We start from the raw sequence: 24,517 nt of genomic DNA on the forward strand, positions 1-24,517 counted from the left end.
TGAGGGTTGGATGAGAGTTAGATGTTTGGGGTCAGGGGTGGGATGTTTGGGTGAGATGTGAGGGGTGAGATGTGAGGGGTGAGATGTTTCGGGGTGAGGAGTGGATGAGACGTGAGAGTGAATTGTTTGAGGTGAGGGGTGGATAAGAGTGAGATGTTTGGGGTGAGGGTGGATGAGGGGTAAGAGTGAGATGTTTGGGGTGAGGGGTGGATGAGAGTGAGATGTCTGGGGTGAGGGATGGATAAGAGGTGGCAGTGAGATGTTTGGGATGAGGGGTGGATGAAGGGTGAGAGTGAGATGTTTGGTGTGAGGGGTGGATGAGAGTGAGATGTTTGGGGTGAGGGGCAGATGAAGGGTAAGAGTGAGTTGTGAGGGGTGGATGAGAGTGAGATTTTTGGGGTAAGGGGTGAGATGTTTGGGGTGAGGGGTGGATGAGAGTGAGATTTTTGGGGTAAGGGGTGAGATGTTTGGGGTGAGGGGTGGATGAGAGTGAGATTTTTGGGGTAAGGGGTGAGATGTTTGGGGTGAGGGGTGGATGAGAGTGAGATTTTTGGGGTAAGGGGTGAGATGTTTGGTGTGAGGGGTGAGCGTGAGATGTTTGGGGTGAGGGGTGGATGAGAAGTGAGATGTTTGGTGTGAGGGGTGAGCGTGAGATGTGAGGGGTAGATGAGGGGAGGAAGCTGGGATTATAGACAGGAGCTGGGGACAGAACTTCTCAGGGGCACCTTGAGAAAGGGAAAGTCAGACAAATGACAAAGTTCAGGCAGAATGTAGAGAATTGCTGAGAAAGGAAGAAGCAGAGGGAGGGGGAGGGACGGGGGAGAGGTGCTCACACAGACACAGGGAACCAGCCGTGAGAAGAGGGACAACAAATCTGCAGAAACTGAGGAGAGGGAGACTTCCAGAGGAGACTGCAGTAAAGAGTGACTGTCCTATGAGAAGAGACTACAGTAAAGAGAGAGACTTCCAGAGGAGACTGCAGTAAAGAGTGACTGTCCTATGAGAAGAGACTACAGTAAAGAGAGACTTCCAGAGGAGACTGCAGTAAAGAGTGACTGTCCTATGAGAAGAGACTACAGTAAAGAGAGACTTCCAGAGGAGACTACAGTAAAGAGTGACTGTGCTATGAGAAGAGACTACAGTAAAGAGAGAGACTTCCTGAGGAGACTACAGTAAAGAGAGACTGTCTTGGAGAAGGGACTACAATAAAGAGTGAGACTATCTGTGAGGAGACTACAGTAAAGAGGGAGAGACTGCAGTAAAGAGGGAGAGACAGTCTGGGAGAAGAGACTACAGTAGAGAGGGAGAGACAGTTTGGGAGAAGAGACTATAGTAAAGAGAGAGACTTCCAGAGGAGACTACAATAAAGAGAGACAGTCTTGGAGAAGAGACTACAGTAAAGAGGGAGAGACTACAGTAAAGAGGGAGAGACGGTCTGGGAGAAGAGACTACAGTAAAGAGGGAGATACTACAGTAAAGAGGGAGAGACAGTTTAGGAGAAGAGACTACAGTAAAGAGGGAGAGACAGTTTGGGAGAAGAGACTACAGTAAAGAGGGAGAGACTACAGTAAAGAGGAAAAGACTACAGTAAAGGGGGAGATACAGTCTTGGAGAAGAGACTACAGTAAAGAGGGAGAGACAGTCTGGGAGAAGAGACTACAGTAAAGAGGGAGATACTACAGTAAAGAGGGAGAGACAGTTTGGGAGAAGAGACTACAGTAAAGAGGGAGAGACAGTCTGGGAGAAGAGACTACAGTAAAGAGGGAGATACTACAGTAAAGAGGGAGAGACAGTTTGGGAGAAGATACTACAGTAAAGAGGGAGAGACTACAGTAAAGAGGAAAAGACTACAGTAAAGGGGGAGAGACAGTCTGGGAGAAGAGACTACAATAAAGAGGGAGAGACAGTCTGCGAGAAGAGACTACAGTAAAGAAGTAAAGACTACAGTAAATAAGAAGAGACTACAGTAAAGAGGTAGAGACTACAGTAAAGAGAGAGAGGCAGTCTGGGAGAAGAGACTACAGTAAAGAGGGAGATTAGAGGAGGACAAGAAGTTGGTCAGAGAAGAGAGCTTCTGAGCAAGTCTCATTATGGACTCCCTGAATCTGGACACGTACAGCCTGTCCCTGCTCACGGCCAAGGAGGACATCCTGAGTGACAGAAGCTCCACAAACTGGTGAGTACTGGGGTACAGGGGTAGTCAGAGGGGACTTTACAGGTTAGTTCTGGTTCTCTGTGTAAAACTCTATTAATAGCAGTGTGAGCATGGCTTGTGTGCTAGTGGAGATGGAAGGGGCAAGAATAAAGAGGGGTAACTGGGGCTAGTGGAGATAGAAGTGGAAAGTGATGCTAGAGAGGATGGAGAGGGGTAACTGGGGCTAGTGGGGATAGAAGTGGAAAGTGATGCTAGAGAGGATGGAGAGGGGTAACTGGGGCTAGTGGGGATAGAAGTGGAAAGTGATGCTAGAGAGGATGGAGAGGGGTAACTGGGGCTAGTATGGGTGGAGAGGGGTAACTGGGGCTAGTATGGGTGGAGAGGGGTAACTGGGGCTAGTATGGGTGGAGAGGGGTAACTGGGGCTAGTATGGGTGGAGAGGGGTAACTGGGGCTAGTATGGGTGGAGAGGGGTAACTGGGGCTAGTATGGGTGGAGAGGGGTAACTGGGGCTCACAACCTATTTGTTCTCCTCTGTGATATTTGATATTTTTCTTCTCATTGTATAAAAAAAACAGGAATATAAAATGGTTCCAAAAGAAAACTACCAAACATGGTAAAGCTATATGTTCTATTGGGGAGGGGTTAATAAGGTTCAGTTTAATGGGGGGGGTGGAAGGGGGGGATAATGTGCACGCTTAAGATATTAGCAATTGACAGGTTAATGAATTAACCCAGTAACAGTTACTGTGGGAGAGGACCGGAGAAGACTCTGCTAGAGATACAGGATACTAACATGAAGGGGTTAATCTGGGGCTGCCCTGGGATGTGTGGGGTGTATGGGGTTTATTGGTGTGTGTGCAATGTATGGGGGCTATGCTGTGGCTTGTGGGTGTTTAGGGTGTGATGGGGTTTATGGGGTGTGCTGAAGCATGTGGGGTTTATACGGTGTACTAAAGCATGGGGGAATACAGGGTATGTGCTGGGGTGTATGCGGTGAGCTGGGGTGTATAAAGGTTTTGGGAGTGTGGGGGGAGTTGGGTGTGTATAAAGATGTGCGGCAACTTTGTTGCAAGATAAAGTGACAAAAAGAAATATAACGTGTGCTGCAGATAAAAAAACACAACACACCCTGAAATGCTTCCTTGCCCTGTCACCCCCTAGTTATAGCCCTCTCACCCTGTCACCCCCTAGTTATAGCCCTCTCACCCTGTCATCCCCTAGTTATAGCCTTTCTCACCCTGTCACCCCCTAGTTATAGCCCTCTCACCCTGTCACCCCCTAGTTATAGCCTTTCTCACCCTGTCACCCCTTAGTTATAGCCCTCTCACCCTGTCACCCCCTACTTATAGCCCTCTCACCCTGTCACCCCCTACTTATAGCCCTCTCACCATGTCACCCCCTAGTTATAGCCTTTCTCACCCTGTCACCCCCTAGTTATAGCTTCCCTTACCCAGTCAATCCCTAGTTATATCCCCACACCCTGTCACCCCCTAGTAATATCCTCTCTCACCCTGTCACCCATAGTAATAGCCTCCCTCACCCTGTCACCCCCTAGTTATAGCCTCCCTCACCCTTTCACCTCCTAGTTATAGCCTTCTCACCCTGTCACCCCCTAGTTATAGCATCTCTCACCCTGTCACCCCCTAGTTATAGCCTCTCTTACCATGTCACCCCCTAGTTATAGCATCTCTCACCCTGTACCCCCTAGTTATAGCCTTCCTCACCCTGTCACCCCCTAGTTATAGCCGTCTCTCACCCTGTACCCCCTAGTTATAGCCTTCCTCACCCTGTCACCCCCTAGTTATAGCCTTCCTCACCCTGTCACCCCTAGTAATAGCCTCTCACCCCGTCAACCCCTAGTTATAGCCTCCTTACCCCGTCACCCACTAGTTATAGCCCTCCTCACCCTGTCACCCCCTAGTTATAGCCTCTCTCACCCTATCACCCCCTACTTATAACCTCTCTCACCCCGTCACCCCCTAGTTATAGCCTCTCTCACCCTATCACCCCCTACTTATAACCTCTCTCACCCCCTCACCCCCTAGTTATAGCCTCTCTCACCCTATCACCCCCTACTTATAACCTCTCTCACCCCGTCACCCCCTAGTTATAGCCTCTCTCACCCTATCACCCCCTACTTATAACCTCTCTCACCCCGTCACCCCCTAGTTATAGCCTCTCTCACCCTATCACCCCCTACTTATAACCTCTCTCACCCCGTCACCCCCTAGTTATAGCCTCTCTCACCCTATCACCCCCTACTTATAACCTCTCTCACCCCGTCACCCCCTAGTTATAGCCTCTCACCCCGTCACCCCCTAGTTATAGCCTCTCACCCCGTCACCCCCTAGTTATAGCCTCTCACCCCGTCACCCCCTAGTTATAGCCTCTCACCCCGTCACCCCCTAGTTATAGCCTCTCATCCTATCACCCCCTAGTTATAGCCTCCCTCACCCTATCACCCCCTAGTTATAGCCTCTCTCACCCTGTCACCCCCTAGTTATAGCCTCCCTCACCCTATCACCCCCTAGTTATAGTCTCCCTTACTCTGTCACCCCCTAGTTATAGTCTCCCTTACTCTGTCACCCCCTAGTTATAGTCTCTCTCACCCTGTCACCCCCTAGTTATATCCTCCCTCGCCCTGTCACCCCCTAGTTATATCCTCCCTCGCCCTGTCACCCCCTAGTTAAAGCCTCCCTCGCCCTGTCACCCCCTAGTTATAGCCCTCTCACCCTGTCACCCCCTAGTTATAGCCCTCTCACCCTGTCACCCCCTAGTTATAGCCCTCTCACCCTGTCACCCCCTAGTTATAGCCCTCTCACCCTGTCACCACCTAGTTATAGCCCTCTCACCCTATCACCCCCTAGATATAGCCTATTTCACCCCCTAGTTATAGCCCTCTCACCCTATCACCCCCTAGTTATAGCCTCCCTTACCCTGTCACCCCCTAGTTATAGCCTCTTTCACCCTGTCAACCCCTAGTTATAGCCTCCTCACCCTGTCACCCTATAGTTATAGCCTTCCTACCCTGTCTACCCCTAGTTATAGCCTCTCTCACCCTGTCACCCCTATGTTACAGACCCTACCTGACCCTCTCATCCCCTTGTTATAGCCCCCTCAATCTGTCACACCCTATTCACATTTACCACCTGACCCACAGTCACGCCCTCACTATTGGGCCAGATGTGTGCAAAAGTTACAATATTGTGACTGTGTTAACGTATTCTCCCATATCTATGTATTTATGTGTTTATATATGTGTGTTTACAGATGTAGCTATGTATGTATGTGTTTATATTTGTGTGTACAGATGTAGCTATGTATGCAAGTGTTTATATATGTGTGTGTACAGATGTAGCTATGTATTTATGTGTTTATATATGTATGTGTGTACAGATGTAGCTATGTATTTATGGGTTTATATATGTGTGTGTACAGATGTAGCTATGTATTTATATATTTGTGTGTACAGATGTAGCTGTGTATGCAAGTGTTTATATATGTGTGTGTACAGATGTAGCTATGTATTTATGTGTTTATATATGTATGTGTGTACAGATGTAGCTATGTATTTATGTGTTTATATATGTGTGTGTACAGATGTAGCTATGTATTTATATATTTGTGTGTACAGATGTAGTTATGTATTTATGTGTTTATATATGTGTGTGTACAGATGTAGCTATGTATTTATGTGTTTATATATGTGTGTGTACAGATGTAGCTATGTATTTATATATTTGTGTGTACAGATGTAGCTGTGTATGCAAGTGTTTATATATGTGTGTGTACAGATGTAGCTATGTATTAATGTGTTTATATATGTGTGTGTACAGATGTAGCTATGTATTTATGTGTTTATATATGTGTGTGTACAGATGTAGCTGTGTATTTATATATGTGTGTGTACAGATGTATTTATGTATGTGTGTTTACAGATGTAGCTATGTATGCAAGTGTTTATATATGTGTGTACAGATGCATTTATGTATTTATATATTTGTGTGTACAGATCTATCTATGTATATATGTGTGTGTACAGATGTATCTATGTATTTATATATTTGTGTGTACAGATCTATCTATGTATATATGTGTGTGTACAGATGTATCTATGTATTTATATATTTGTGTGTACAGATCTATCTATGTATATATGTGTGTGTACAGATGTAGGTATGTATGTGTTTATATTTGTGTGTACAGATGTTGCTATGTATTTGTTTTACTGTATATTTACTGTACACATTTTAACATTCCAATGTTCTTCACTTACAGGATAATGTCCTTTTTATAGTAAATACACACACACACAAATAAATGCATATATATATATATATATATATATATATATATATATATATATATGTGTATCTATATGTGTGTATGTATGTGTGTATATATATATATATATATATATATATATATATATATATATATATATATATATATATGTATGTGTAATTTATATGTGTTTATATATTATTTATATAAATAATGTATAAAAATTACATTATCCTACTCTGGAGAGGTGCCCCAGACACAAAACAATAATCTCCTGTATAATCTTGTGCTTCCTCTTCCCACTCACATCATTCAAAGAGCTGCAGTTAATGCTTTATTACAGGTCACCAACCCAAATACCCCTAAGTACCCAGCCTACTGTATACGTTAATACCCGGCCTGCTGTATACGCCAGTACCCAGCCTGTGGTGTGCGTCAGTACCCGGCCTGCTGTATACGCCAGTACCCGGCCTGCTGTATAATGTTTCAGTACCCGGCCTGCTGTATAATGTTTCAGTACCCGGCCTGCTGTATAATGTTTCAGTACCCGGCCTGCTGTATAATGTTTCAGTACCCGGCCTGCTGTATAATGTTTCAGTACCCGGCCTGCTGTATAATGTTTCAGTACCCGGCCTGCTGTATAATGTTTAAGTAGAAAAATATAATAATGAAACTCTCCAACATGCCAAAGTTTCAATGCTTTATTCTAGAGAGTGCAGAGTCAAACAGCCACTGTGGCTGTTTGACTCTGCACTCTCTAGAATAAAGCATTGAAACTTTGGCATGTTGGAAAGTTTCATTATTATATTTTTCTACTATTGTTGGGGAGTTTTGTAGTGACTCCTTGAAGCTCTAACCTGTGAGTATTGCTGCTGGATGAATTGCACAATTTGTATAATGTTTAAGTACCCGGCCTGCTGTATGTTTCAGTACCCAACCTGCTATATACTTTATAATCTGAGTATAATGGAGAGTTGAGTTACTGCATCAGACATCACTGTGCATCTGTAGCTGGCAGGTGTTGCAGGGTCTGTCACTCACTGAGAGGACTCGGGTAAAGCCAGTTACCTTCCCCCCGTGTCATATCATGTTACTGGGCACAGGTGTAATTATAGCACAATCACACGTTACTCAGTCGCTTGCTCAGACATGACCACGTCCCTCTCTGATCCGCTCCCTTCATTTGTCTTATTAAATCATCAAACACACAGTGACCAAACAGTTCATTAACCCTCTGTCTGCCAGAGAGACCTGGTGCACACAGGTCAGGACCAACTGACCAAGTCCTGTTATGTGCACACGTCCCTGAGTATTATAAAGCAGTAATACGCGCAGAGAGACGCGCACTCTCCGGGACAAACAACCACTTCCATAACTTGTTAGCTTGTTCAATGGCATTAAACATAAATATAGTTTTATTTCATGTGACACTTCAGCCTAAAGTCTGTTATCCCTTCTGTTCAGGGGCTGAAGCTGATAACTAGGGTGTTGTACTGAGTGTGCTCTCAATAGTAGCAGCTGGTAACTAGGGCTTTGTACTGTCTGCACTCAATAGTAGCAGCTGGTATCTAGCGCTTGTACTGAGTGTGCACTCACTAGTAGCAGCTAGTAACTAAGGTTTTGTACTGAGTGTGCACTCACTAGTAGCTGGTAACTAAGGCTTTGTACTGAGTGTGCACTCAGTGGTAGCAGCTGGTAACTAAGGCTTTGTACTGAGTGTGCTCTCAGTAGTAGCAGATGGTACCAGTTGTTTGTACTAAGTGTGCACTCAGTGGTAGCATCTGGTAACTATGGCTTTGTACTGAGTGTACACTCACTATTAGCAGCTGGTAACTAGGGCTTTGTACTGATTGTGCTCTCAATAGTAGCAGCTGGTAACTAGGGCTTTGTACTGAGTCTGCACTCGCTAGTAGCAGCTGGTAACTATGGCTTTTTACTGAGTGTGCACTCCCTAGTAGCAGCTGGTACCAGTTCTTTGTACTGAGTGTACAATCAGGGGTAGCAACTAAAAACTATGGCTTTGTACTGAGTGTGCACTCGCTAGAAGCAGCTGGTAACTATGGCTTTTTACTGAGTGTGCACTCCCTAGTAGCAGCTGGTACCAGTTCTTTGTACTGAGTGTACAATCAGGGGTAGCAACTAAAAACTATGGCTTTGTACTGAGTGTGCACTCACTATTAGCAGCTGGTAACTAGGGCTTTGTACGGAGTGTGCTCTCAATAGTAGCAGCTGGTAACTAGGGCTGTGTACTGAGTGTGCACTCACTAGTAGCAGCTGGTAACTAAGGCTTTGTACTGAGTGTGCACTCACTAGTAGCAGCTAGTAACTAAGGTTTTGTACTGAATATGCACTTAGGGGTAGCATCTGGTACTAGGGGTTTGTACTGAGTGTGCACTCACTAGTAGCAGCTGGTAACTAAGGCTTTTTTACTGAGTGTGCACTCAGGGTTAGCAGCTGGTAACTAGGGCTTTGTACTGAGTGTGCTCTCAATAGTAGCAGCTGGTAATTATGGCGTTGTACTGAGTGTGCTCTCAATAGTAGCAGCTGGTAATTATGGCTTTGTACTGAGTGTGCTCTCAATAGTAGCAGCTTGTAACCAGGGCTTTGTACTGAGTCTGCACTCACTAGTAGCAGCTGGTAACTATGGCTTTTTACTGAGTGTGCACTCCCTAGTAGCATCTGGTACCAGTTCTTTGTACTGAGTGTACAATCAGGGGTAGCAACTGGTAACTATTGCTTTGTACTGAGTGTGCATTCACTATTAGCAGCTGGTAACTAGGGCTTTGTACTGAGTGTGCACTCACTATTAGCAGCTGGTAACTAGGGCTTGTACTGAGTGTGCTCTCAATAGTAGCAGCTGGTAACTAGGGCTTTGTACTGTCTGCACTCAATAGTAGCAGCTGGTAACTAGCGCTTTGTACTGAGTGTGCACTCACTAGTAGCAGCTAGTAACTAAGGCTTTGTACTGAGTGTGTACTCACTAGTAGCAGCTGGTAACTAAGACTTTGTACAGAGTGTGCACTCACTAGCAGCAGCTGGCAATACGGCTTTGTACTGAGTGTTCACTCAGGGGTAGCAGCTGGTAACTATGGCTTTGTACTGAGTGTGCACTCCCTAGTAGCAGCTGGTACCAGTTCTTTGTACTGAGTGTACAATCAGGGGTAGCAACTGGTAACTATGGCTTTGTACTGAGTGTGCACTCAATATTAGCAGCTGGTAACTAGGGCTTTGTACTCAGTGTGCTCTCAATAGTAGCAGCTGTTAACTAGGGCTTTGTACTGTCTGCACTCAATAGTAGCAGCTGGTAATTAGCACTTTGTACTGAGTGTGCACTCACTAGTAGCAGCTGGTACTAGGGTTTTGTAAGGAGTGTGGACTCACTAGTAGCAGCTGGTAACTAAGGCTTTGTACTGAGTGTGCACTCAGGGTTAGCAGCTGGTAACTATGACTTTGTACTTAGTGTGCACTCAGGGGTAGTAGCTGGTAACTGGTGTTTGTACTGAGTGTGCACTCACTAGTAGAAGCTTGTAACTAGTGTTTGTACTGAGTGTGCACTCATGGGTAGTAGCTGGTAACTAGGGTTTGTACTGAGTGTGCACTCACTAGTGGAAGCTTGTAACTAGTGTTTGTACTGAGTATGCACTTGCTAGTAGCAGTTTGTAACTAGGGTTTAGTACTGAGGGTGCACTCACTAGTAGAAACTTACTAGTAGCAGCTTGTAACTAGGGCTCTGTACTGAGTGTGCACTCACTAGTAGAAGCTTGTAACTAGGGCTCTGTACTGAGTGTGCACTCACTAGTAGAAGCTTGTAACTAGGGCTCTGTACTGAGTGTGCACTTGCTAGTAGCAGCTTGTGTAAAGGGCTCTTGTTATATCCCCCTCAATCTGTCACACCCTAGTCACATTTACCACCTGACCCACAGTCACCCCCTCACTATTCTGCACCCCTCATTGGGCCAGATGTGTGCAAGTGTTACAATATTGTGACTGTGTTAACGTATTCTCCCATAGCTATGTATTTCTGTGTATGTGTATATATATATATATATATATATATATATATATATATATATGTGTGTGTGTACAGATGTAGCTATGTATACAAGTGTTTATATATGTATGTACAGATGTATCTATGTATTTATATATGTGTGTGTACAGATGTGTACAATTTATTGGAAGGCACACAAAGGTTCAAGTTGCGGGAGGACAGCCAAACTCTCTCACCAACCTGGTAGGAAGGTGCGGGCAGACGCCTAGGATCAGCCTGGAACTTTTGGCGCTGCATAGAACGATGAAGGCAATCCTGAATCTGCAGCCACGTGGAACGGAGTTCCCGGAGATGCTCCTCCAAAGCCGGACTACCCTGAGACATGAATGAATCAGGCAACAAGGATGGTTGAAACCCATAATTTGTCATGAACGGGGATATCTTGGAGAAAGCATTAATAGCACTATTACGAGCAAACTCTGCCCAAGGTGACAGTTCAGACCAATTATTGTGGTGATCTGAGACATAGCAACGGAGGAACTGTTCCAGAGCTTGATTAGACCGTTCCGCAGCCCCATTGGATTGAGGGTGATATGCCGAGGAGAAGGAAAGCTGGATCCCCATTTGAGCACAAAAGGAATGTCAAAATCTGGAGACAAACTGGCTACCCCGGTCCGACACTATCTCCTTGGGTAACCCATGTAAACGGAAGACCTCCCAGGCAAAAATTGAAGCAAGCTCCTGAGCGGTAGGCAGCTTCATCAAGGGAATGCAATGTGACATTTTAGAAAAACGGTCAACCACCATAAGGATAACAGTATTGCCATTGGAAAGAGGAAGCTCGACAATGAAGTCCATGGAAAGATGTGCCCAAGGACGCTCACCATTAACAATAGGTTGAATAAGACCCACAGGAAGACGTCGAGGAGTCTTATTCTGTGCACAAACTGAGCAGGAGGCAACATACGCAGCAACATCAGAAAGAAGACCTGGCCACCAGAATTGTCGAGTGACAGACCAAATCATTTGGTTCTTGCCTGGGTGACCTGCGGCTTTAGGATAGTGGTAAGTGTGCAAAAGTTTAGATCGAAGATTCTCAGGAACAAAACACTTACCACTAGGTTTCTCAGGAGGTGCATTGGTTTGTGCAGCCAGGATCTCCTCCCCCAAGGGAGAAGTCAAATTAGTACGTATAGTAGCCAAAATATGATCAGGAGGTATAACAGGAGTAGGTACAAACTCCTCCTTGGACAGAGGCAAAAAATATCAAGAGAGGGCATCAGCCCTAACATTCTTACTACCAGGCAGGTAGGAGACCACATAATTAAACAGAGACAAAAATAGCGCCCATCTAGCCTGTCGGGCGACAAACGTTTTGCTTCAGATAGATAAGTTAAATTCTTGTGGTCAGTAAGAATGAGCACTGGCACGCTAGTACCCTCGAGAAGATGCCTCCACTCCTTAAGTGACAAAATTATGGCCAGTAATTCCCTGTCGCCAATTTCATAATTGCATTCCGCTTGAGACAATTTCTTAGAGAAGAAACCACACGGATGCAAGGAACCATCAGGCGTAGGACGTTTAGACAAGAGGGCACCTACTCCAGTCTCAGACACATCGACCTCAAGAACGAAAGGCAGGACAGGGTTAGGATGAGCCAGAACTGGAGCGGCAGCAAAGGCAGTCTTAAGACTATCAAAGGCCTTAATGGCAGTAGGTGACCAGTGGAGTGGATCATTCTCTTTACGGGTCATGTCTGTGATAGGTTTGACCAAGGAAGAAAAGTTTTTAATAAACTTTCTATAGTAATTGGCGAACCCCCAAAAAACATTGAATAGACCGAAGACCAACTGGGCGAGGCCACTGCAGAACTGCAGATAACTTGTCAGGATCCATGGAGAACCCTGCAACGGAAGGTTACCTGAGTCTGATGGAGCTCACATTTCTCGAGTTTACAAAACAGGCCGTTCTCATGTAGTCTCTGAAGAACCCGTGTAACATCAGAACGATGAGCCTCCACTGTGGGTGATTGTATGAGGATGTTGTCTAAGTACACCACAACACACTGTTGCAACATATCTCATAGGACATCATTAAATTCATTCCTGAAAAACAGCAGGAGCATTACATAGGCCAAAGGGCATTACAAGATACTCATAATGCCCGCTCCTGGTGTTAAATGCTGTTTTCCATTCGGGGCCCACCTTAATCATAACGAGATTGTACGCTCCTCTCAAATCAAGTTTAGTAAAGACCATAGCTCCCTTGAGGCGGTCAAAGAGTTCCGTAATAAGCGGAATAGGGTAAGCATTCTTAATGGTAAGATGATTAAGACCCCTATAATCGATACATGGTCTTAACTCGCCAGCCTTTTTCTTCACAAAGAAGAAGCCAGCCCCTGCAGGAGAGAAGGATTTGCAGATGATCCCCCGCGACAGAGCATCGGCAACATACTCCTCCATAGCACAATTCTCTGCAACAGACAGAGGGTAAACCTGGCCCCGAGGAGGAATGGCTCCGGGTTGCAGGACTATGGCACAATCATAAGACCGGTGAGGAGGCAACGTACCGGCACGCACCTTGTCAAACACGTCTAGGAACTCTCGGTACTCCTCTGGCAATTGAGATACCGAAGAAGTGCACAAGACTTTAACTGGTTTCCAAAGACAAGTGGAAATACATTGCGGGGACCATGACAAAATTTCGGACCTGCGCCAGTCGAGACTGGGATTGTGCTTTTGGAGCCAGGGATAACCCAGAACAATCGGAAAATACGGAGAGTTAATCACCTTGAACTGGAGGGTTTCAAAATGGAGAGCCCCAACAGCCATGGACAACGGAGCAGTTTCATGAGTTACGAGTGCGGGCTGAAGGGGCCTGCCATCAATTGCCTCAATAGCAAGTGGAACGGACCGAGGCAAAACAGGAATGGAGTGCTTTGATACAAAAGCACTGTCAATGAAATAGTCCGTAGCACTGGAGTCAACAAGAGCCTGGGTGACTATGGAGGAGTCCACCCAGGAAAGGACAACCGTGACTAAAGGTTTCTCCTTTAGCGGTTCCGGGGACAAGGATAAACCACCCAAGGTCTGCCCCCGTCAGAGAGCCCATGAAAGAAGGTGGCAACAAGGGCTTCATTGTTCCAACCTACCTCCTGCGGCAAGCGTACGGAACTCAATAGCATACTGAGCAACAGATCTTGTACCTTGCTGAATGGACATGAGTCATTTAGCAGCAGAGGAGGAGCGAGCCGGAACATCAAATACCCTTTGAAAGGAGGCCACAAATTCAGGGTTATTTGAAATCATAGGTTTATTAGTCTCCCACAAGGGATTAACCCAGGCAAGAGCTGTGTCAGAGAGTAACGAGATGAGAAATCCCACCTTAGCTCTGTCAGAGGGAAACGCCTGAGGTAACATCTCAAAGTAAATGCCCACTTGGTTAAAAAACCCTCTGCACTGAATAGGATCGCCTCCATATAGCTGAGGTAGAGATGCAGAACCGGACATGTTCCTGGTAGGCATAGGTGCAGCAGCGGAAACAGGAGCAGCCATAACTTACGGGACACTTTGGTCCAAATGTGCAGTGCGAGTCAGCAGGGTTTGCAGGGCTAGTGCAAATTGATCCAAGCGGTGATTCTGTACATCCATCCAGGAAATGATGGCAGGTAAAGGTGGATTATTAGCACCATCAGGATTCATGGCCTTTGCATAATGTCAGGGTGCCAGGAGTCCACAAGTCAAATAACAAGCCAGGAATCAAAACCAGAGTTGGTAGTCAGACGAGCCGAGTCAGAAGCCAAAGCGTATAGTCATACGAGCCGGAATCAGGAACAAGGAAAACAGTAGAGTCTGGAATAAGCCAGGGATCAGGAACCAGGAAGGACGTCAGGCAGCCAGGTAATACACAGGAACTCTCACAAACAGGTCTGAGACAACGCAAAGGCAAAGCACACTGAACAGAGGCCCTTTAAATAATATGTGATGACATCATAATTCTGAGACTGCATCCTGTCTCACATGGATGATGCACACCAGTCTGGCCATAAAAGGAAGTGCAGGAATTGAGCAGCATCCCCCACAATGCACCATAGCCAGGAAAAGAGGTGAGTAAAATGGCTGCCAGCAGCACATGGCAAACACAACAGGGGAAAAAAAACCCTGACAGTGTACAGATGTAGCGATGTATTTATGTGTTTATATATGTGTGTGCAGATGTATCTATGTATTTATATATTTGTGTGTGTGTACAGATGTAGTTATGTATTTATGTGTTTATGTGTGTGTGTGTGTACAGATGTAGCTATGTATTTATGTGTTTATGTGTGTGTGTGTACAGATGTAGTTATGTATTTATGTGTTTATGTGTGTGTGTGTGTACAGATGTAGTTATGTATTTATGTGTTTATATGTGTGTGTGTGTGTGTACAGATGTAGCTATGTATTTATGTGTTTATGTGTGTGTGTGTACAGATGTAGTTATGTATTTATGTGTTTATATGTGTGTGTACAGATGTAGTTATGTATTTATGTGTTTATATGTGTGTGTGTGTACAGATGTAGTTATGTATTTGTGTTTATATATGTGTGTGTACAGATGTAGCTATGTGTTTATGTGTGTGTGTGTACAGATGTAGCTATGTATTTGTGTTTATATGTGTGTGTGTATGTGTACAGATGTAGTTATGTATTTATGTGTTTAAATGTGTGTGTGTGTACAGATGTAGCTATGTATTTGTGTTTATATATGTGTGTGCAGGTGTATTTATGTATTTATATATTTGTGTGTGTACAGATGTAGCTATGTATTTATGTGTTTATATATGTGTGTGCAGATGTATTTATGTATTTATATATTTGTGTGTGTACAGATGTAGCTATGTATTTATGTGTTTATATATGTGTGTGCAGATGTATTTATGTATTTATATATTTGTGTGTGTACAGATGTAGCTATGTATTTATGTGTTTATATATGTGTGCAGATGTATTTATGTATTTATATATTTGTGTGTGTACAGATGTAGTTATGTATTTATGTGTTTGTGTGTGTGTGTACAGTTGTAGCTATGTATTTATGTGTTTATATATGTGTGTGTACAGATGTAGCTATGTATTTGTGTTTATATGTGTGTGTTTGTGTGTGTGTATGTGTACAGATGTAGCTATGTATTTATGTGTTTATATGTGTGTGTGTACAGATGTAGTTATGTATTTATGTGTTTGTGTGTGTACAGTAGTAGCTATGTATTTATGTGTTTATATATGTGTGTGCAGATGTATTTATGTATTTATATATTTGTGAGTACAGATCTATCTATGTATATATGTGTGTGTACAGATGTATCTATGTATTTATATATTTGTGTGTACAGATCTATATGTATATATGTGTGTGTACAGATGTATCTCTATGTATTTATGTATTTGTGTTTACAGATGTAGCTATGCACATATGTGTGTTTACACATGTAGCTATGTATGTATGTGTTTATATTTGTGTGTACAGATGTTGCTATGTATTTATGTTTTACTGTATATTTACTGAACACATTTTTATATTCCAATGTTCTTCACTTACAGGATAATGTCTTTTTTATAGTAAATACACACAAACACATATAAATCTAACATATAAGTCTCACTACTGCAAATCTGTATCTCATCTTATGTCACTCTCCCTCTTGCTTCTACTAACTGCTGGCGACATCTCCCCTAATCCTGGTCCCCAACAACTGCCTAGCCGTGCACATCCATGTGTACATTCCCACAGACCCAAACAACAAAACTCTGACAACCTTACTCACATTCATCTTGCATCAAAAGCCACTTCCCCTTTCACTTGTGCACTTTGGAACTCTCGCTCTGTTTGCAACAAACTCACTTCTTTACATGACCTCTTTATCTCCCGCTCCCTCAACCTTCTGGCCCTAACAGAAACCTGGCTCTCTCCCCTAGACACAGCATCCACTGCTGCTCTGTCACATGGGGGTCTCCACTTCAGCCACACTCCTAGGTCTGGTAATAGACAAGGAGGTGGTGTTGGTATTTTACTTTCCTCTCATTGCACCTTTCAACAAATACACCCCATCTCTTCCCTCACATTTTCTTCATTCGAAACCCACATGATTCGCTTATTCTCTCCTCTTTCTATACGTGTCGCAGTCATATACCGTCCTCCTGGCTCCTCAACTCAATTTCTAGATCACTTGGCTGCATGGCTACCTTATTTCCTTTCCTCAGACACCCCTTCCCTCATTCTTGGTGACTTCAACATCCCTCTTGACAATCCCACTGCCTCCTCTGCAAAACAACTTCTGCAACTCACTTCCTCTTTTGGTTTGTCACAATGGACTGATTCTCCCACTCACAAAGATGGTCACTCCCTTGACCTGATCTTTAGCTATCGATGCACCCTCTCAAACTTCACAAACTCCCCCTTTCCTCTTTCTGACCACCATCTCCTTACTTGCAACATATCATCCCTCCCTACAACTCTCCCTCCTTCTGCTCCTCACACCAAACTTCACAGAAGCATTACGTCATTAGATCAACAACAGCTTTCTAATTCCATCAAACCTCTCCTCTCATCCTTCTCCTCCTTTTCATGCCCTGACCAATCTATCTGCCACTATAATTCCACCCTTACATCCGTCCTTGACAATCTCGCCCCTCTTACCATAGCTCGGAAATCAAACACTCATCCTCAGCCCTGGCATACTCCACTGACACGATACCTACGCAGATGTTCCCGTACTGCTGAGCGGCACTGGAGAAAATCTAGGAGTTCAGCTGATTTTCAACACTACAAATTTATCTTGAACTCCTACTACTCTGCCCTTAATTTCCATAAGCAACACTACTTCTCTACTCTTATCTCTAATCTTTCTTCAAACCCAAAACGTTTGTTCTCCACTTTCAATACTCTTCTCCGCCCTCCCCCACCTTCTAATACAACTTCTCTGTCAGCTCAAGACTTTGCCAACCACTTCAATAACAAAATCGACTCCATCAGAAATGAAATCAGCTCTCAACATAATTCCATTCCCTCACCCCCTCAAATGCTCTCAATCAACCACAACCCACATAACCTTAAACTTAGCTCATTCTCCCCTGTTACTGAGGAAGAAGTTTCGGCACTTATACTGCGCTCTCACCTCACTACCTGTCCCCTTGACCCTATCCCCTCACAGCTACTCCCCTCCCTCTCTGCCACCCTTACCCCTATACTCACACACACTTTCAACCTCTCCTTCAGCACCGGTATATTTCCCTCATCGCTGAAACATGCACTGGTCACACCTATCCTCAAAAAACCTTCCCTTGATCCTACCTCCCCATCCAACTACCGCCCTATTTCCCTCCTCCCTCTTGTATCAAAGCTTCTCGAAAAACTAGCTTATGCACGCCTTTCCCATTTCCTTACAATAAACTCCCTTCTTGACCCATTGCAATCTGGATTTCGTCCCCATCACTCCACAGAAACAGCAATTGTTAAGGTTACCAATGACCTACTTACAGCAAAATTAAAAGGCCACTTCTCTCTGCTTATTCTCCTTGATCTGTCCGCAGCCTTTGACACTGTTGACCACCCTCTCTTGCTCCAAACCCTCCAATCCTTCGGCATATGTGACACAGCCCTCTCGTGGCTCTCTTCCTACCTGTCAAACCGTACCTTTAGTGTAGCCTTCTCTGGGGCCTCCTCTGCCCCGTCACCACTTTCTGTCGGAGTACCGCAAGGCTCTGTTCTCGGTCCCCTTCTCTTCTCAATCTACACGTCATCACTAGGCTCCCTAATAAAGTCCCATGGTTTACAATATTTGTATGCCGACGACACCCAAATCTACTTCTCTGCACCAGAACTTTCTCCTTCCTTGCTAACCCGTGTCACTAACTGTCTTTCTCACATCTCCAACTGGATGTCATCTCACTACCTCAAGCTAAATCTCTCCAAAACTGAGCTCCTTATTTTCCCCCCTTCTTCAAAACTCTCCACCCCCAATCTCTCTATAACTGTCGACAACTCCACCATTACCCCTACCCCGCATGCCCGATGTCTCGGGGTCACATTTGACTCAGATCTTTCTTTCACTCCTCACATTCAGACTTTGGCTAAAGCCTGCCGCTTCCACCTTAAAAACATCTCTAAAATTAGACATTTCCTTACACAAGACACAACTAAGATTTTAATCCACTCTCTCATCCTCTCCCGCCTCGATTACTGCAACTCTGTCCTCTCTGGTCTCCCCACCTACCGCCTAGCTCCTTTACAATCCCTAATGAATGCCTCTGCCAGACTCATCTTCCTTACAAGTCGCTCTTCATCTGCTGCACCTCTCTGCCAATCTCTTCACTGGCTTCCTCTTGCCTCTAGGATCAAACACAAAATTCTCACTCTAACATACAAAGCCCTCAACTGCACTGCTCCCCCCTATATCTCTGATCTTGTCTCCAGATACTCTCCTTCCCGTCCCCTTCGCTCTGCTCAAGACCTCCTACTCTCCTCCTCTCTTGTCACCTCATCACACTCCCGTTTACAGGACTTCTCCAGACTGGCTCCCATCTTGTGGAACTCTCTGCCTCGCTCCACAAGACTCTCTTCTAGTTTTAAAAGCTTCAAGTGCTCCCTAAAGACTCTACTGTTCAGGGATGCATACAACCTACGCTAACCTTACTCTATACCAGTTCCTCTCCTCCATTGCTATCCCGTGATCCCCCCTAGCATGTAAGCTTAAGAGTCCAGCTGTTTGTTGATCACCTTCTCAAGAGCTGACTACAACAGTGCAACTCTTGGCAGGGCCCTCTACCCATTTGATCCCTATAACTGTTTATTTTTTTTTTTTTTTTTTTTGTACTCCGCCTTTGTTAATAGCGCTGCGGAATCTGTTGGCGCTCTACAAATAACCGATAATAATAATAATAATAATAATAATAATAATAAATGCATATATATATATATAATATATATATATATATATATATATATGTGTATCTATATGTGTGTGTGTATGTGTATATATATATATATATATGTAATTTATATGTGTTTATATATTATTTATATAAATAATGTATAAAAATTACATTATCCTACACTGGAGAGGTGCCCCAGACACAAAACAATAATCTCCTGTATAATCTTGTGCTTCCTCTTCCCACTCACATCAGATTATTCACAGAGCTGCAGTTAATGCTTTATTACAGGTCACCAACCCAAATACCCCTAAGTACCCAGCCTACTGTATACATTAATACCCGGCCTGTGGTGTGCGTCAGTATCTGGCCTGCTGTATATGCCAGTACCCGGCCTGCTGTATACGCCAGTACCCGGCCTGCTGTATACGCCAGTACCCGGCCTGCTGTATACGCCAGTACCCGGCCTGCTGTATACGCCAGTACCCGGCCTGCTGTATACGCCAGTACCCGGCCTGCTGTATACGCCAGTACCCGGCCTGCTGTATACGCCAGTACTCGGCCTGCTGTATACGCCAGTACTCGGCCTGCTGTATACGCCAGTACTCGGCCTGCTGTATACGCCAGTACCCGGCCTGCTGTATACGCCAGTAGCCGGCCTGCTGTATACGCCAGTAGCCGGCCTGCTGTATACGCCAGTAGCCGGCCTGCTGTATACGCCAGTAGCCGGCCTGCTGTATACGCCAGTAGCCGGCCTGCTGTATACGCCAGTAGCCGGCCTGCTGTATACGCCAGTAGCCGGCCTGCTGTATACGCCAGTAGCCGGCCTGCTGTATACGCCAGTAGCCGGCCTGCTGTATACGCCAGTAGCCGGCCTGCTGTATACGCCAGTAGCCGGCCTGCTGTATACGCCAGTAGCCGGCCTGCTGTATACGCCAGTAGCCGGCCTGCTGTATACGCCAGTAGCCGGCCTGCTGTATACGCCAGTAGCCGGCCTGCTGTATACGCCAGTAGCCGGCCTGCTGTATACGCCAGTAGCCGGCCTGCTGTATACGCCAGTAGCCGGCCTGCTGTATACGCCAGTAGCCGGCCTGCTGTATACGCCAGTAGCCGGCCTGCTGTATACGCCAGTAGCCGGCCTGCTGTATACGCGAGTCTGCACTCACTAGTAGCAGCTGGTAACTATGGCTTTTTACTGAGTGTGCACTCCCTAGTAGCAGCTGGTACCAGTTCTTTGTACTGAGTGTACAATCAGGGGTAGCAACTAATAACTATGGCTTTGTACGGAGTGTGCACTTACTATTAGCAGCTGGTTACTAGGGCTTTGTACTGAGTGTGCACTCACTATTAGCAGCTGGTAACTAGGGCTTTGTACTGAGTGTGCACTCACTATTAGCAGCTGGTAACTAGGGCTTTGTACTTAGTGTGCACTCACTATTAGCAGCTGGTAACTATGGCTTTGTACTGAGTGTGCACTCACTATTAGCAGCTGGTAACTAAAGTTTTGTACTGAATATGCACTTAGGGGTAGCAGCTGGTACTAGGGTTTTGTACTGAGTGTGCACTCACTAGTAGCAGCTGGTAACTAGGGCTTTGTACTGAGTGTGCTCTCAATAGTAGCAGCTGGTAATTATGGCTTTGTACTGAGTCTGCACTCACTAGTAGCAGCTGGTAACTATGGCTTTTTACTGAGTGTGCACTCACTATTAGCAGCTGATAACTAGGGTTTTGTACTGTGTGCTCTCAATAGTAGCAGCTGGTAACTAGGGCTTTGTACTGTCTGCACTCAATAGTGCACTGAGTGTGCACTCAGGGTTAGCAGCTGGTAACCATGACTTTGTACTGAGTGTGCACTCACTAGTAGCAGCTGGTACTAGGGTTTTGTACTGAGTGTGCACTCACTAGTAGCAGCTGGCAACAAGGCTTTGTACTGAGTGTGCTCTCAGTAGTAGCAGATGGTACCAGTTTTTTGTACTAAGTGTGCACTCAGGGGTAGCAGCTGGTAACTATGGCTTTGTAATGAATGTGCACTCACTAGTAGTAGCTGGTAACTAGGGCTTTGTACTGAGTGTGCACTCACTATTAGCAGCTGGTAACTAGGGCTTTGTACTGAGTGTGTTCTCAATAGTAGCAGCTGGTAACTAGGGCTTTGTACTGAGTGTGCACTCACTAGCAGCAGCTGGCAATACGGCTTTGTACTGAGTGTTCACTCAGGGGTAGCAGCTGGTAACTATGGCTTTGTACTGAGTGTGCACTCCCTAGTAGCAGCTGGTACCAGTTCTTTGTATTGAGTGTACAATCAGGGGTAGCAACTGGTAACTATGGCTTTGTACTGAGTGTGCACTTACTATTAGCAGCTTGTAACTAGGGCTTTTTACTGAGTGTGCTCTCAATAGTAGCAGCTGTTAACTAGGGCTTTGTACTGTCTGCACTCAATAGTAGCAGCTGGTAACTAGCACTTTGTACTGAGTGTGCACTCACTAGTAGCAGCTGGTAACTAAGGCTTTGTACTGAGTGTGCACTCAGGGTTAGCAGCTGGTAACTATGACTTTGTACTGAGTGTACACTCACTAGTAGCAGCTGGTTACTATGGATTTGTACTGAGTCTGCACTCACTAGTAGCAGCTGGTTATTATGGCTTTGTACTGAGTCTGCACTCACTAGTAGCAGCTGGTTACTATGGCTTTGTACTGAGTCTGCACTCACAGGTAGCAGCTGGTAACTATGGCTTTGTACTTAGTGTGCACTCAGGGGTAGTAGCTGGCAACTGGTGTTTGTACTGAGTGTGCACTCACTAGTAGAAGCTTGTAACTAGTGTTTGTACTGAGTGTGCACTCATGGGTAGTAGCTGGTAACTAGGGGTTGTACTGAGTGTGCACTCACTAGTAAAAGCTTGTTACTAGGGCTTTATACTGAGTATGCACTTGCTAGTAGCAGATTGTAACTAGGGCTTATTACTGAGTGTGCATTCACTAGTAGAAGCTTGTAACTAGTGTTTGTACTGACTGTGCACTCAGGGATAGTGGCTGGTAACTAGGGTTTGTACTGAGTGTGCACTCACTAGTGGAATCTTGTAACTAGTGTTTGTACTGAGTATGTACTTGCTAGTAGCAGTTTGTAACTAGGGCTTAGTACTGAGGGTGCACTCACTAGTAGAAACTTGTAACTAGGGCTCTGTACTGAGTGTGCACTAACTAGTAGAAGCTTGTAACTAGGGCTCTGCACTGAGTGTGCACTCACTAGTAGAAGCTTGTAACTAGGGCTCTGTACTGAGTGTGCACTAACTAATAGAAGCTTGTAACTAGGGCTCTGTACTAAGTGTGCACTTGCTAGTAGCAGCTTGTAACTGAGGCTCTGTACTAAGTGTGCACTCACTAGTAGAAGCTTGTAACTAGGGCTCTGCACTGAGTGTGCACTTGCTAGTAGCAGCTTGTGTAAAGGGCTCTGCACTGAGTGTGCACTTGCTAGTAGCAGCTTGTAACTAGGGCTCTGTACTGAGTGTGCACTCACTAGTAGCAGCTTGTAACTAGGGCTCTGTACTGAGTGTGCACTCACTAGTAGAAGCTTGTAACTAGGGCTCTGCACTGAGTGTGCACTTGCTAGTAGCAGCTTGTGTAAAGGGCTCTGCACTGAGTGTGCACTTGCTAGTAGCAGCTTGTAACTAGGGCTCTGTACTGAGTGTGCACTCACTAGTAGCAGCTTATAACTAGGGCTCTGTACTGAGTGTGCACTCACTAGTAGAAGCTTGTAACTAGGGCTCTGCACTGAGTGTGCACTTGCTAGTAGCAGCTTGTAACTAGGGCTCTGTACTGAGTGTGCACTGGTAACTAGAATGTTACTGCATGTGATATAAAGACCAGTATATTCCGGCCTGTGGCACTTTCTTGTGGCTTTGGGTCTATGGTTATGTTGTCACATGTGGGTGAGGCTCCTTTATAAATCTGAAAGCAACACAGAGTCGCAAGTTTGGTTGCACCTGTGAGCTTCAGTCTTATAAACTTTAGTGCATCTAGACCAGTGCAGAGCGTACTAACTAGTTGTTATCGTCATCGTCACCTGGGGCTGTCTGAGAAGTGACACCCATGTGACAACTTTGTCAGTAACCCTCCTGACCAGTGCTGCCTCCTCTTGACCAGTACTCCCCCTTTCTGACCAGTACTGCCCCCACCAGACCAGAACTGCCCCCACCTGACAAGTACAGCCCCCTCCTGACCAGTACTCCCCCCTCCTGACCAGTGCTGCCCCCTCCTGACCAGTGCTGCCCCCTCCTGACCAGTGCTGCCCCCTCCTGACCAGTGCTGCCCCCTCCTGACCAGTACAGTCCCCTCCTGACCAGTGCTGCCCCCCTCCTGACCAGTGCTGCCCCCCTCCTGACCAGTGCTGCCCCTCTCCTGACCAGTGCTGCAAGTTTGGTTGCACCTGTGAGCTTCAGTCTTATAAACTTTAGTGCATCTAGACCAGTGCAGAGCGTATTAACTAGTTGTTATCGTCATCGTCACCTGGGGCTGTCTGAGAAGTGACACCCATGTGACAACTTTGTCGGTAACCCTCCTGACCAGTGCTGCCCCCTCCTGACAAGTACAGCCTCCTCTTGACCAGTACTCCCCCTTTCTGACCAGTACTGCCCCCACCAGACCAGAACTGCCCCCTCCTGACAAGTACAGCCCCCTCCTGACCAGTACTCCCCCCTCCTGACCAGTACTCCCCCCTCCTGACCAGTGCTGCCCCCTCCTGACCAGTGCTGCCCCCTCCTGACCAGTGCTGCCCCCTCCTGACCAGTACAGTCCCCTCCTGACCAGTGCTGCCCCCTCCTGACCAGTGCTGCCCCCTCCTGACCAGTGCTGCCCCCCCTCCTGACCAGTGCTGCCCCCCCCTCCTGACCAGTGCTGCCCCCCCTCCTGACCAGTGCTGCCCCCCCTCCTGACCAGTGCTGCCCCCCCTCCTGACCAGTGCTGCCCCCCCCTCCTGACCAGTGCTGCCCCCTCTTTCTGCTCTCCTTCTGATCAGCATGACGTGTGCCACAAGCACTTTTATGTCTCTTTTTACCTATGATTAGCAGCCATTATACGACTCTTTATGGAACAAGTCAGGGGTCACTTGTCTCCCTGGGGACCAGCAATTTGGTACAACATGAAGCTGCGTCTGGTTGTGTCTGACATGTGGTAAAACCACC

General features: G+C 45.8%; 1 protein-coding gene across 4 annotated transcripts in view; it reads left to right on the plus strand.

Moving 5' to 3' along the window:
* The first annotated feature begins 779 nt into the window (after nucleotides 1-779).
* Nucleotides 780-24,517, plus strand: part of LOC128650449 (serine-rich adhesin for platelets-like) — a 376,989-nt gene continuing 353,251 nt past the window's right edge. For 2 of the 4 annotated variants that reach the window (XM_053704393.1, XM_053704394.1), the window contains exon 1: nucleotides 780-2,176. In XM_053704393.1, coding sequence (XP_053560368.1) covers nucleotides 2,091-2,176 — 86 coding nt within the window. In that variant the 5' untranslated portion in view covers nucleotides 780-2,090. The remainder of the gene's footprint in view (nucleotides 2,177-24,517) is intronic. The other 2 variants (XM_053704396.1, XM_053704395.1) reach the window with 2 other exon arrangements.

This window comes from Bombina bombina, chromosome 2 (genome assembly GCF_027579735.1).
Source record: "Bombina bombina isolate aBomBom1 chromosome 2, aBomBom1.pri, whole genome shotgun sequence".
NCBI lineage: Eukaryota > Metazoa > Chordata > Amphibia > Anura > Bombinatoridae > Bombina > Bombina bombina.